Source organism: Penaeus monodon, chromosome 3, assembly GCF_015228065.2.
Source record: "Penaeus monodon isolate SGIC_2016 chromosome 3, NSTDA_Pmon_1, whole genome shotgun sequence".
Lineage (NCBI taxonomy): Eukaryota > Metazoa > Arthropoda > Malacostraca > Decapoda > Penaeidae > Penaeus > Penaeus monodon.
Genome location: NC_051388.1, coordinates 19516427 through 19528926, shown reverse-complemented (window position 1 = coordinate 19528926; position 12500 = coordinate 19516427). Strand labels below are relative to the sequence as shown.

The following is a 12500-nucleotide window of genomic DNA, read 5'->3' as shown; positions in this document are numbered from 1 at the left end:
TTAGTTGAGGTCACCGAGTTCAAGAGGAAAGTTTTATCATCAACATTATTATCATCTTCAGGTGGTGTTGGCAGTGTTATTTTTGTATTACTATGCTGCTACTAGTAATGTTGTTGTTGTTATCATTATTATTAATATTATTATTATCATCATTATTTTAGTATTATTATTACTTTTACTATTGTTGTTACTATTACTGCTACTACTGATATTACTAGTAATAGCGTTGCTGTTATTTATTATTATTATTATTATTATTATTATTATTATTATTACGATTTTATTTTAGTTCTAGTCCAACTACGACTGGTTTGACTGATATTCGTAATAAGTTTACAAGTAGAATTATACCGTTGAACCTTTTCGGTAAATAGATTCAAGGCGATAAAGCATTAAACACTACCTCTCCCGCTCTCTTCTCTTTTCCCTTTTCTCTTTTCTCTTTTCTCTTTTCTCTTTTCTATTTTCTATTTCTCTTTTCTATTTCTCTCTCTCTCTCTCTCTCTCTCTTTCTCTTTCTCTTTCTCTTTCTCTCTGTCTCTCTCTCTCTCTCTCTCTCTCTCTCTCTCTCTCTCTCTCTCAGACGCGTAAATGGATTCTGATATTGTTTTGCTTATTATTTATTTACCTACATGTCTATCTTCGCAATACTTGATATGATGATGATGCAGTTCGCCTCCACGTGATTTCTAGGTTACGTATCGAAATTATCAGTCTCATCGCTGGTCGTACAAAGGTCTATATAAGTACTTGTCTGTTATATATAGTACTTGCGTCATCGTACTGGTGTTGAATTGACCGGGCTTACATTGCGTCGTGCATATATATACCTGCCGGTCGTACACGTGCACACTTGCAGCATATTTACATAGTATGGAATGATCTTTTCAAATTGTTTAAGATGGATGGTGATAGTTGTGCGTTGCGTTTGGTTAGATAAGGACCGTGTTGTTTGTAGCCTTTTGTGTTATTCGCGTCGTTTTCCATGTGAATTGTTATTATTATTATTATTAGTAGTAGTAGTAGTAGTATATATATATTTGTATCATTAGCGACATCGTTATTATTACTCGTAATTCCGAAGTCTTATTGCTGATGTAATAATAGAAGTTTTAGCAGATGGACGTTGAAATGCCACCTTTGCCATTCCGTTTAGCAATGGGATTTCGACCGCCGGGCATTGGGGGGGGAGAGAGAGAGAGAGAGAGAGAGAGAGAGAGAGAGAGAGAGAGAGAGAGAGAGAGAGAGAGAGAGAGAGAGAGAAGGCGTAGAATGACACCTTAATACCTACGGCACTTGTTCATAATGTGATTACTTATTTATATATTATTAGCGAAATGTCTTTTTATTAGTATTACCTTATGAATTATATATTAATTGTCTTTATTCTTGAAAGATCGCGCGCGCGCGTGTGTGTGTGTGTTTGTGTGTCTTTGTGTGTTTAAATGTGTTCTACCCACGTGCAATTACCCTAGCACTTTGCTCCAAGGATTGGCCAAGATAGATTCTGTGCTTTTACGGCGACGCTTCGCAGTGGCTCTAGGACTGTTGTGCTGTTTTTTATGGCTTTCATCACGACCATGATCATTACCACTACTTGTATTGCGCTTGAGTTGATACCTATTTTTCGTTTTATTATTATTATTTTTTTTTTTAAATTAAGGTTACTGTTATTATTGTTATGATTATTGTTAATATCAATATTATTATTGTTACCATCACCGTCACTAGTATTATTGTCATTATTATAGTTTCTCTTTTCACTGTCATTAGCATCTTTTGCGTGGCGCTGAAATACCCTTCATAAGTCGTCGGCGACCTTTCCGCTAACGCTTCCCTCCTTGTTCCTTCGGCAGAGGCGGCGGTGAGGACGGAACTCATGGAACAAGTGCCCCAGATCGCGGTGCTGTGCCACGAGTACCCGGAACACCTGGGCGGGGTCGTGGCCAACAACCTGGTGCCCATGGTAGTCAAGTACCTCACAGACCCCAATAACCAGGTAAGAAACGGGGGGCGGTGGGGGAGGGGGATGGAGGGTGGGAGGGAGTTTGAGGTAGGAGGAGAAGGGGAGGGGGAGGTGGGGATGGGGATGGGGATGGGGGGAGTCAGGAAGAGAGAAAGAGAGGGGGAGGAAGAAAGGGAGAGAGAAAGGGGAAGGAGAGGGAGAAGAAAGCAGGGGGGAAGGGAAGAGGAAAAGAAGAAAGAAGAGGAGGGAAGAGAGAGAAGAGAATGAATAAGAAGGAAGGGGACCAGAGGAGGAGGAGGAGAAGAAGAAAGGGGCGAATGCAAAAAGGAAATGGTAGAATTGTAAGGAAGAGGAGAGGAGAGAGAGGAGCAAGGAGAAATGGCAGGGAAGGGGGCAATATCAGCGTTTGGTTTTCAAGTACAATGTAGTTTTTGTTTTAATTGCTCTAGTTATCTGTTATTTTTATCATTAGTGTTGTTGCTGCTAAAGTCATTGTCATTGGTTATCATTTTTCCAACGTGTGAAATTATGTCCCAACACTCTGGTGTTCCGCGAGTCTTATAATTAGGAAGATGTTTAAAGACATTGCTATCGAGAGGAGAAAAACAAGCAGTGGTAATAACACTGACAGCAACAATAACTACAATAAATGACGATGACGGCAGCACAGAAGGCGATGAACATTGCAATAGTGATACTGCAAATACTTCTGATCAGTAGAAATATGGAGGCGAAAACAAGTTTACTTTGCTTCTTTTGTCGATTTTTCAAGTAGAATGCCATTTGCTGTAGTTTGAGATGATTATTTGCTGATTATTTTTGTATTCCTGCTTTATTGCTCATTGTAATTGCCATCGTTATTGTCGTCATTGTCTAATGATGGTGGTAGCATTTTTTTTTTGTTTGTTTGTTATCCGCATCCTCCAGGCGCTCACTTCCCCCGCCCCTCCCCCGCCAGGTTCGCAAGACGTCACAGGCGGCGCTGCTGGTTCTGCTGGAGCAGGAGCTGGTGTCCCGCTCGGACGTGCACGACCAGGTGTGCCCCGTCATCCTGGACCTCACCTGCCCGGACGCCATGGACGACTTCAAGACAGAGGCTGTGGCGGTGAGTCGCGGCCGAGTCGCGGTTGCTTTTGCTCTTGTTTGAAAGTGTAAGGGTGGGGGTGGTGATGCATAAAAAATGTTTGCTAAGTTTTTTGTCGTTTAGTGGGAAAGTGCTTGATAAGATGGTGTTTATTTAGAGAAAAGATATCTGGAGTTTCTTTGTTTTTGTTTTTTTGCCTGATAACAAGATTGAAATAAAACCAAGATGATAAAAAATAAAATAAAACTTTTAGATAGGTTGATTTCTTGTGTTTTACTTGTGTATTAATGACGTGGCCGATGAGTCACATTCACGATCTTTATTATAATGTCTCGTGTAAAAAAAAAAAAAGTAAGGTTAAGTGAGGTAAGGATAGATGGTTGTTGTATTGTCTTCCTCCCACGGTATTAATATGCAAATGTCCTCGAGGTTAAATGAAGTGGGAAAAGGGTGGGGAAGGAGGGCGAGGGTCACGTCAGGTCAAGCGGATGTGTATGAGGGCGTGAGAGAGGAAGAGAGAGACGGCGAGAAGCGAGGTCAGGTCAGGTCAGGTTCACCCGAGTCACGTGTAAAAGAGGGTGACGTGGCACGGCGGGGGAGGGGGAGGGGAAAGGGGGGAAGGGGGAGGGATTTGGGGATAATGAATTTTAAGCAGATTGAAGGTAATAGATTTGTAGGGGGTATTTCGTGTGTTCGTTTGTATTAAGGGGTAAATGTACTGTGTGTTTTTCGCGTTGTCTTTATTACGTATTTTAGGCGTTAACGGAAGGGATTTCAAAAAGGCCGGTTTGCCCGTATACTCTGTTTGGTCATGATTGTCATTTTGTTCATTGACACGGTCACTGCATTGTTATTGGTACTTTGTGATATATTTTTTTTGTCGGGGGAGCTGCATATGGCAGTGGAAAGAAACAGGTGATACTTTTTAAATCGGTATTTCTTAAATATTGTCCTTCGTGTCCTTTTTTTTTTTCGTTGCAGCGATGCCCTCTCTTCCTTCCATTCCAGTCATTTCTCTCCAAGTTACTGAGGCTTAAGGAGAGAGGGTTAGGTGGTGTGGGCCAGGAAATTATTTTGATTTTATTATTTTTGTCGATTAGGCGAGAGAAAATAAAGGTGCTTTTGAGCGAGTGTGTGATAGTTCTTTTCTCTGAAGCGACCCAGGTATGAGTAGATAGGTGATGTCTTTCGCTCTATCATGCGTTCTGTTCCCTGCATCTATCCTGCGTCAGTTGCGTAACTCCGCCACTGAAGTGTTTCTGTGAGATCGTCTTAGCGTAGTGGCAAGAAGGACTTGTGCGTCGCCACGCCCACGGCGGGGGCGCTGTGAAAGACATGGGTAGTGAGATGTAAGACATGGCAACATCTCACTACCTTGTCTTTCACGGGGCTCGCCGTTGCCTCTTCCAGCGTGGTCTTCGTCGTCGTCAGCTGGCCCGCGTCGTCGACTTCTGCCTCCGGTGGTCTTGACTCGGCCCCTTTTCTGTAGATGGAGAGAACGAGAAAGAGAATTGGCCGAAAGGGAAGGCCGTGGCGTCCGCCGTGTGCCCGAGCGAGCGAGGAGCCGCCTGCAGAAGAGGAGCGTCGGAGCTGAGCGCGAGAAGGCCGACTCGTGCGGCGGGCTCTGGCATCAAACTGGTTTGTCATAGCTCGCTGATCGCTATACTATCACAGCCAGCTTTGATGAGCAGGGCCCGCCGCCCTTTCGCTCCCTCCCGGATGGGTGCGCGACGCCCCTTTCCCGCCCACGCTCCGCCCACGCCCGCGCTCTGGCACCTGCTGTGGATGGCGGGCGGGGCCGATTACCTGAACAGCGTTTTTTATTGTATTTATTACTTTTTCTTATTGTTTTTATTTTGGGAGTGTCTGGCGATTAGGCTTAGGTAGGAGAACTCAAGCTGCTTTCCCTTTTCCCTTATTTTCCTGCCCAGGAGAAAATGCGGGGCACGCCACGGCATCTCTCTCTCTCACACACACTCACACGCACACGCACACACACACACACACACACACACACACACACACACACACACACACACACACACACACACACACACACACACACACACACACACACACACACACACACACACACACGAACACGAACTCACGCCTCGACTCACTGACTCACAGAGCACCCAAGCTCCCTACCTACCTGACTCCCCATGAGCGGGGGGGGGGGGAGAGTCGTAGCTACAGCGGAATGAGCGCGAATGGGAATGGGTGTCAGGTTGTATTGATCCTTGGGTTGGTCTCGTGGTTTGGCTTAGGCCGACCGCCCGCCTACCTCCCCTGGCGGCCACGTGGGCGGAATACTGATGATCATTTCATCTTCACGCCCGCGATTCTCCTCTGCGTCTCTGTTTCCCCCCGCCCATCTCTTGGCCCTCTTCCTCCTCCCACGTCTATTCTTACTCCTGCCTGTCCTTTCGATCCTCTCTAGGCCGCCCTTCCCCTCCTCCTCTGTCCTCCTCCCTCCTCTCTCCCCCCCTTTCCTCCTTCCTCCTCCTCTGCCTCCTCCTCCGCCTCCTCCTCAACCTCCTACTCTTCCTCCTCCTCCTCCTCCTCCTCCTCCTCCTTCTTCCAATCTTCTTTTTCCCTCATTCCTTTCCTGCTCTCCACCCACGCATATTCCTACTCCTGCCTCCCCGTCGATCCCCTCTAGGCCACCCTTCCCCCCCCTCCTCCTCCTCCTCCTCCTCTTTCCTTCTCCTCCTCCTCCTCCTCCTCCTCCTCCTCCTCCTCCTCCTCCTCCTCCTCCTCCTCCTCCTCCTCCTCCTCCTCCTCCTCCTCCTTCCTCCTCCTCCTTCCTTTCCTCCCCCCTCCCCACCCTCGCCCCTCCCTTTCTCCCTTTCTGATCTTCAAACTACGAACTTCCTTCAACGAGATGATAGTTAGGTGCCAAGGATACACAAATCTGTAAAACGTAGTTATGTAAGAATTGAAGAGGCGTTTAATTAAGAAATGACAGTAGGACGAAAAAGAAAACAAAGGTTATTTCGAGATCAAAACTTCCCTCTAGAAGCGACTCGGGAAGATGGAATGAGGGAAAAGGTCATAGAAGGAAATATAAGAGGCAAGAGTAAGGTTTCTCTCCGTTACAAGATGGAGGAGAGGAGGAGGAGGAGGAGCAAGACAGGAGACCGAAGGTGGTGGAGGGAGAAGAAAGAAAATATCCGAAAGGTACTCGGTGAAAGAAGGACGAGGGTAAACGATGGAAGGAAAACCAGAGACGCGTCCTCCTGTTCTTCGCCGGTGCCGCCATCGGGAGGCCTGAGTCCCCTCGGGCGCGATCCGGAGGCGTTGCGGGAGCCGTCAAAGTGGGTGTGACGCGGAGAATGGACGTCGTATCACAGCCACCTTTGATGAGCTCGCGTCGCCTCCACCTGCAGCGAGTATCCCTTCTACGCCTTCTACGCCCACATCTTGTACGGTGACTATGTCTATGTCTGCTATATCCCACGCCTTCCACGCCGACGGCTTCGACGTCTCCATTCATGGTTATATCCACGCCGGCCTCGTGCGTTCGAGCTCGACGTCGGCATTGGTTGAGTACCTTCCACGGCGGCGTCTTCGAGGAGGAGAACCACCTGCAGAAGGCTTGGTGGAGGGAATCTTGACATTGGTTTGGCCTCGACGAAAGGGGTCTTTTGCGTCGACCGCGTATTTCTTTTTCAGTGCTTTATCTTTTCCCCATGTCCGTTTATTTTTCTTTCCTCTCTCCCTTTTTTCTCCGTCCATCATCCCACGACTTATTTGTCTGTTGATTGGTTCTGCATTCACTTGGTGTTATTTTTGGCCCGTGATATGATTTTTTTTCGTCTGTATGCTCGGGAGGCGAATGAGTGTTAAAGAAGGGCACGTGATAGAAATAGAACGCGAGATCCTACTAAGGGTTTTTGTATTTTTGTTCTCCTTCGATAATCTAATTTTCCCTAACGTCAAACCTCTCGTCCTCCTCTTCTTCACCTCGTGAATGTTAAATGCATTTTTATTTTCTTTGTTTCCCCTTCTTTTTTCCTTTTCTTTACTTTTACATTTTTTTTCTAATGTTGAATATTCTTCTGGTGTTTTGTTGCTTTCTCGCCTCATAACATTTTGCATCTCTGGATGTGTCCCCTTTTCCCTCCCTTCCTCCCCCTTCTCTCTCCCTCTCCCAGTCGTTCGTTGTCGTCAGTATTTTCTTTCACCGTCATTCGGTGGTCTTCCGTCGAGACGAGCCAGTGGCAAAGCCGTTAAGTTTGCTGTGGTGTGAAGTACACAGCATATCACAGCCTACTTGACGAGTTTTGACGCTGGCGGAGGCTGCTGCTGCTGTGCCGTCGGTCTTACTGCTAATGGTGATGATGGTGTTGGTGATGTTGCTGATGATGCTGTTGGTGGTGGAGTGATGATGACGATGCTGTTGGTGGTGGTGGTGATCGTGATGCCGCTGTTGGTGATTGGGGCTGACGGTGGTGGTGGTGACGACGCTGCCGTTGACAGTGGCGATGGTGGTGGTGGTGATGATGGCGCTGTCATTTCCACCGTTGCTTTTTGTTCTGGTGAGCTCTCTCCCTCTTTTCTTTTAAGGTGGTGTCTATTGTTGACGATGGGTCGATAGACTGACGTATGGATTGATTGAGATTTTTTTGTTTTGTTTTTGGGGTGATGTCTGTATGTTGTTACTATTTTTTCCCATTTTTTATCCGTGCCATGTAGGAAGATCTGACGGTTTATGTCGGTATTTACTGATTGTTTTCTTCAAGTGTATATTGATATCTTTCGCGTTTACGTCCTAAGAGCCCTGGGTCATGGTGGTGTGTAGAGAGGTTTGGTCTCGTTTGTTATTGGTCGTATATTTTGTCTTCGACAAAGCAGTCCATTTATTTCTTCCGTATAAAGCAACAACAGCTTGTTTTTGTATTTAGTTTAGTGTATTCGTTTGGCAAGATTTTTCCGCTCTCATTTCTTATTTTGTCATTAGTATAAGCATCATTGCTATTGGTTACTTTCACTATTATTATTATTGTTATTATTATTATTATGATTGTTATTCTTCTTATTATCATTTGCTGTCGGCGAGTCGCCGAGGCGTTCGTGCGTGCATGCGTGCGTGCGGGCTTGCGTCCGAGGGAGGGGCCAAGCCAGTAACCGGGGTCCCTCTAGAGCAGCAGCTGTGCGGGTCCTGGCTCACAAAGTGGCTGTTGTATGTCATTAGCTGCTCATCATATCACAGCCAGCTTTGATGAGCGAGAACTCGGCACCAAATCCAGCGAAAGGGATAACCCCTCCCCCCTCCTCCCACATCCACTCCCGCCTTCCCCTTCCCTCCTTTCCTTCGCCTCCAGTCCAGTCTTTCCATTCTGCCTCCCCCCTCCCCCCACCCCTCCCCTCCGTAAATGCACCGTCGCCGTCGCTTTTGTTTTTTTGTTCTTGTTTTGTTCGTTTTCTGTTTGTCTTCCCTTTTAAATGGGATCTAGGGCCATTGCTAGTATTATGTTTCTCGTTATTGTTGACAATGTTGTTGTTGCCATTTACCAGTTTTGTTATCATCGTTATTATTATTATTATTATTATTATTATTATTATTATTATTATTATTATTATTTATACTATCATTTTCATTACTACTACAACTGCTGCTACTAGTACCACTACTACGATCATTAAATTTACGATCTTCTATTCCTTATCCGTTATCATTATTATTGCTATTATTTCTACTACTACTACTACTTCTACTACTACTACTACTACTACTACTACTACTACTACTACTACTACTACTACTACTATTACTATTACTCTTACTACTGTTACTACTACTACTATTAAAACTACTACTATTTCTACTACTACTGCTTCTACTAGAGGGAGAGGGGGAAAGGGAGGGAGAGGAAGAGAGAGAGAGAGGGAGAGGAAGAGGAAGAGGAAGAGGAAAGAGAGAGAGAGGAAGAGGAAGAGAGAGAGAGAGGGAGAGGAAGAGAGAGGGAGAGGAGAGAGGAGGGAGAGAGAGAGAGAGAGAGAGGGGGAAGGGAGAGAGAGAGAGAGAGAGAGAGGGAGAGAGAGAGAGGAGGGGGAGAGAGAGAGGGAGAGAGAGAGAGAGAGGGAGAGAGAGAGAGAGAGAAAGTGGCTTGCGGGAAAAATCTAAATGGTATTAAAGCAGGAAAAGAAGTTCTAAAAAATAAAATGGTTGCCCCCTCCCTCCCCTTCCTTCCTTTCTTCCTTCCTTTATTTCGTTTTTTTTTTTCCTTCCCTATTTTTTGCCTTGCATGTTTCAGTTTCATTATTTCATGGTGATCCACATAATCAAGAAACTAGACAAAGGGAAAGGTGGAAGATAGATGGCGCTATGGGAATCAGAAAGGCAATTGGTTTCAATTAGAGTAGCAACAGGGCTTGCAACGCTCATCATTGCAAGGAAGACGTGGTGCGCGATGCAAATAGAAGGGTAAGATGATGGAGATGGCGGGGAGGGGGAGGGGGAGGTTGTTATGTAGCGCATCCGCGAGCCTCAAACTTCATTTGACCACATGGTGTGTGTGTGTGTGTGTGTGTGTGTGTGTGTGTGTGTGTGTGTGTGTGTGTGTGTGTGTGTGTGTGTGTGTGTGTGTGTGTGTGTGTGTGTGTGTGTGTGTTTTGACCGTGACGCCACATTATGGGAGGGCCACATTTCTCCCCCTCTCCCCCCCCCACCCTGTCCTCCCTCACGAGAGAACGCGAGTGGGGAGATAAAGGGGGAGGGGGAGGTTGTCGCAGTGGGGGCTCAGTGTCGTAGGGGCGGTGTCAAGGGCGATGTCAGAGGCGCCGTTTGTTTGTCACGTGGAGTGTCACATTGGGAGTCGTGCCGCTGTCCTCGTGGTCTTTTTTTTTAGGGGGGGGGGCAGGTAGACGGAGGTGGGGGGGATTAGGCAAGGAGAGGTTGATGAAGCCGTAGTACGACTCATCAGAGAGAGAGAGAGAGAGAGAGAGAGAGAGAGAGAGAGAGAGAGAGAGAGAGAGAGAGCAGGAGAGCATTAATTTTCATTTTAGGATATGGTAAGATTTTTGTTTTAAAAAAGAATCCCTTTTTTTCTTATCCATTCTTGACCTCTTGCTCCTCCCCCTCCCCCCTCCCTCCCCATCCTAACCCACCCGCCATATTGACATGCCCACCTCCTGCACACTGCACGTGGCGAAACATGGCCTGGGTGATAATGGCGTTTAGTGTAAATTATGATGGCAGTTAGAAGTATTCCGTCAATGTTACTTAATTAACGTAAGTAAACTAAGGTGGTTTATCTGCATGCACCCCCCCCCCCCCACTGCGCATGCGTGAAGCCAGAAGCCAAAAGGAGTAACGAGAGCGGAGCACAGAGCAGCACTGCGTCGCTTATCAGAGTGGGTGTGATGTGTGGTGTTGCGTCATATCACAGCCAGCTTTGATGAGCGGGGCGGCGGGGCACCACGACGCGGAGGGAGAGAAGACGCGCACCGGAGGACAGGGCCTGGGGCACGGGGCACGGGGGTACGTGCTCGGGGCCCTCAAGATTTTGATTTGCACACGCACGCACACACATACAGACTCTCACTCACACACGCACTCACTCACATACACACGTACATCGACAATGGCAATCACATTTACCAAAAGTGAAGGCTAGAATATTTATATCCTTAGACCTTGCATTGAAGATTTCTTCACGTTAAAATTTTTAAAAAGTATCACGGGGTAATGAATTCTCACTATTATTGAGGAACTTCAGCTTGAGTCGTTAGTCGCAGTGCCAATTAGGTGTAAGTGCCAACTATAATTAGCAGTGACGTGTCGTGAGTGATACTTGTTAGCGAGGAGATTCAAGAGGCGCTGTATTGACGCGCGCCAGTGAAATGCTTATGTCCAAAATTATTAAAAAAAAAAAAATAAATGTACGTGTCAGTGATGGTAAGATAAAATTTAAAAAAATAAATAAAAAGAAAACACGAACGGTATTTAGGGTCATGAGCTCGGCGTCCCTTCAGAATTTATTTGTTTTTGCATTTACGCATATGCTTACACCTAACAAGACGGAAGAGCATAGAGGCATTGAAAGGAGGGGAGCGAGGGAGGTGAGGGGAGCGGGGGGGGGGGGTAGTGATCTTGAGGGGAGATTATGTTGTTTTTCTCAATACCTGGGAACCTGACCCTGTGAGGACGCTCTCGTGGTGGCGATGGTCGAGAGGGAGAATGGGGAGAGAGTAGGATAGAGAGAGAGAGGGTGGGAGAGAGAGAGAGAGAGGGAGAGAGAGAGACGGGGAAGGGGGGATGTCCACACTTTTAGAATTGGATGCAGTCTCTCCTGCTTCGGTGTCTTCTTTTTCTCTCTCTCTTTGGTTCATTTATCTTGCCTTCCTTCCATCCACGTTCGTCGAATTTAAAAGGCTTTCTGTCCCCCACTTCACCTCCGCCTCCCCCCCCTCTCTCTCTCTCTCTCTCCATTTCACCCTCACATATACATTCTCTGCGGTATGTATTTTTTTTTTCTCTCATTCAAAATGTAGGAAAGAGAAGCTAAGAGAAGAGGAGTTGGGGGGGGGGGGTCGTTAGAGTGGTTTGTTGTTGTTTGTGTTGTGTGTAAGTGTGTAAATAGAGAGGGAGGAAGCAGGGGTAGAACGACGCTGTTTATTTTTTCCCTTGTTTTTTGTGTGTTTTTGTTTAGATGTATCACGGAGATGCGTTTGAGAGAGAGAGAGAGAGAGAGAGAGAGAGAGAGAGAGAGAGAGATCGCAATAGAAGAGAGAAGGTTGTATGGCGTGGAGGGGGAACGGGAAGGGCAAGAGAAAGGGGCGGGAGCAAGCAAGCAAGCGAGCGAGCGAGCAAGCATGTCTTCTGACGTAAGAGTGGCCGTGCCGGCGTGCATGTCCGTAGGCAGCGAGCGAGCGAGCCTACGAGAGAGGGCGGCCACACACGGAGCCTTATTATCCCCGTTATGCACCGCAGCTCATGTCCAAGATGGCGCCCCTGATCGGGCGGGAGATGACCGAGCGGCTGTTCCTGGAGCGGTTCACGCGCCTCTGCTCCGACGCCCTCTTCCAGGTCCGCAAGGTGTGCGCCTCCAACTTCGGCGACTTCTGCAGCGTGGTCGGCACGCAGCCCACCGAGGAGGTCCTGGTGAGTACACGCCCACGTTTTTAAAGAGGTAATGGAGGGGAAAATAGTCGACATAGATATGCTTCAGAAATGTAGTCGTTAATATGCGTAGATGGTGATAGATAAAGGTAAAGGGTAGGTAGGTGGAGAAAAAGGTAAGTTATAAACATTAACTGAAATCATTTATCTCTAAGCGTGGAATCATTTTGAACTTGCTATCCAAGTGTATTCTTTTTCTGTGGATGTATCTAGATTTTTGACATTCTGATTTCTTTTTCATTACCTCTGTTACTCGTTCTTTCATAATTATAAGTGTTTTTTTTTTTTTTTTTTTTTTTTAGTTCATGGATCGTAAGCTT

General features: G+C 46.6%; 1 protein-coding gene across 1 annotated transcript in view; it reads left to right on the top strand.

Annotated features, from left to right (window-relative positions):
• The window catches only part of LOC119593346 (serine/threonine-protein phosphatase 4 regulatory subunit 1-like), a gene marked incomplete at its 3' end in the record, with an annotated part of 72304 nt that overhangs the window by 53705 nt on the left and 6099 nt on the right, over window positions 1-12500 (top strand). The window contains 3 exon segments of the mRNA XM_037942273.1: window positions 1857-1999; window positions 2925-3071; window positions 11992-12162. Of these exon segments, the coding sequence (XP_037798201.1) occupies window positions 1857-1999; window positions 2925-3071; window positions 11992-12162 (461 nt within the window).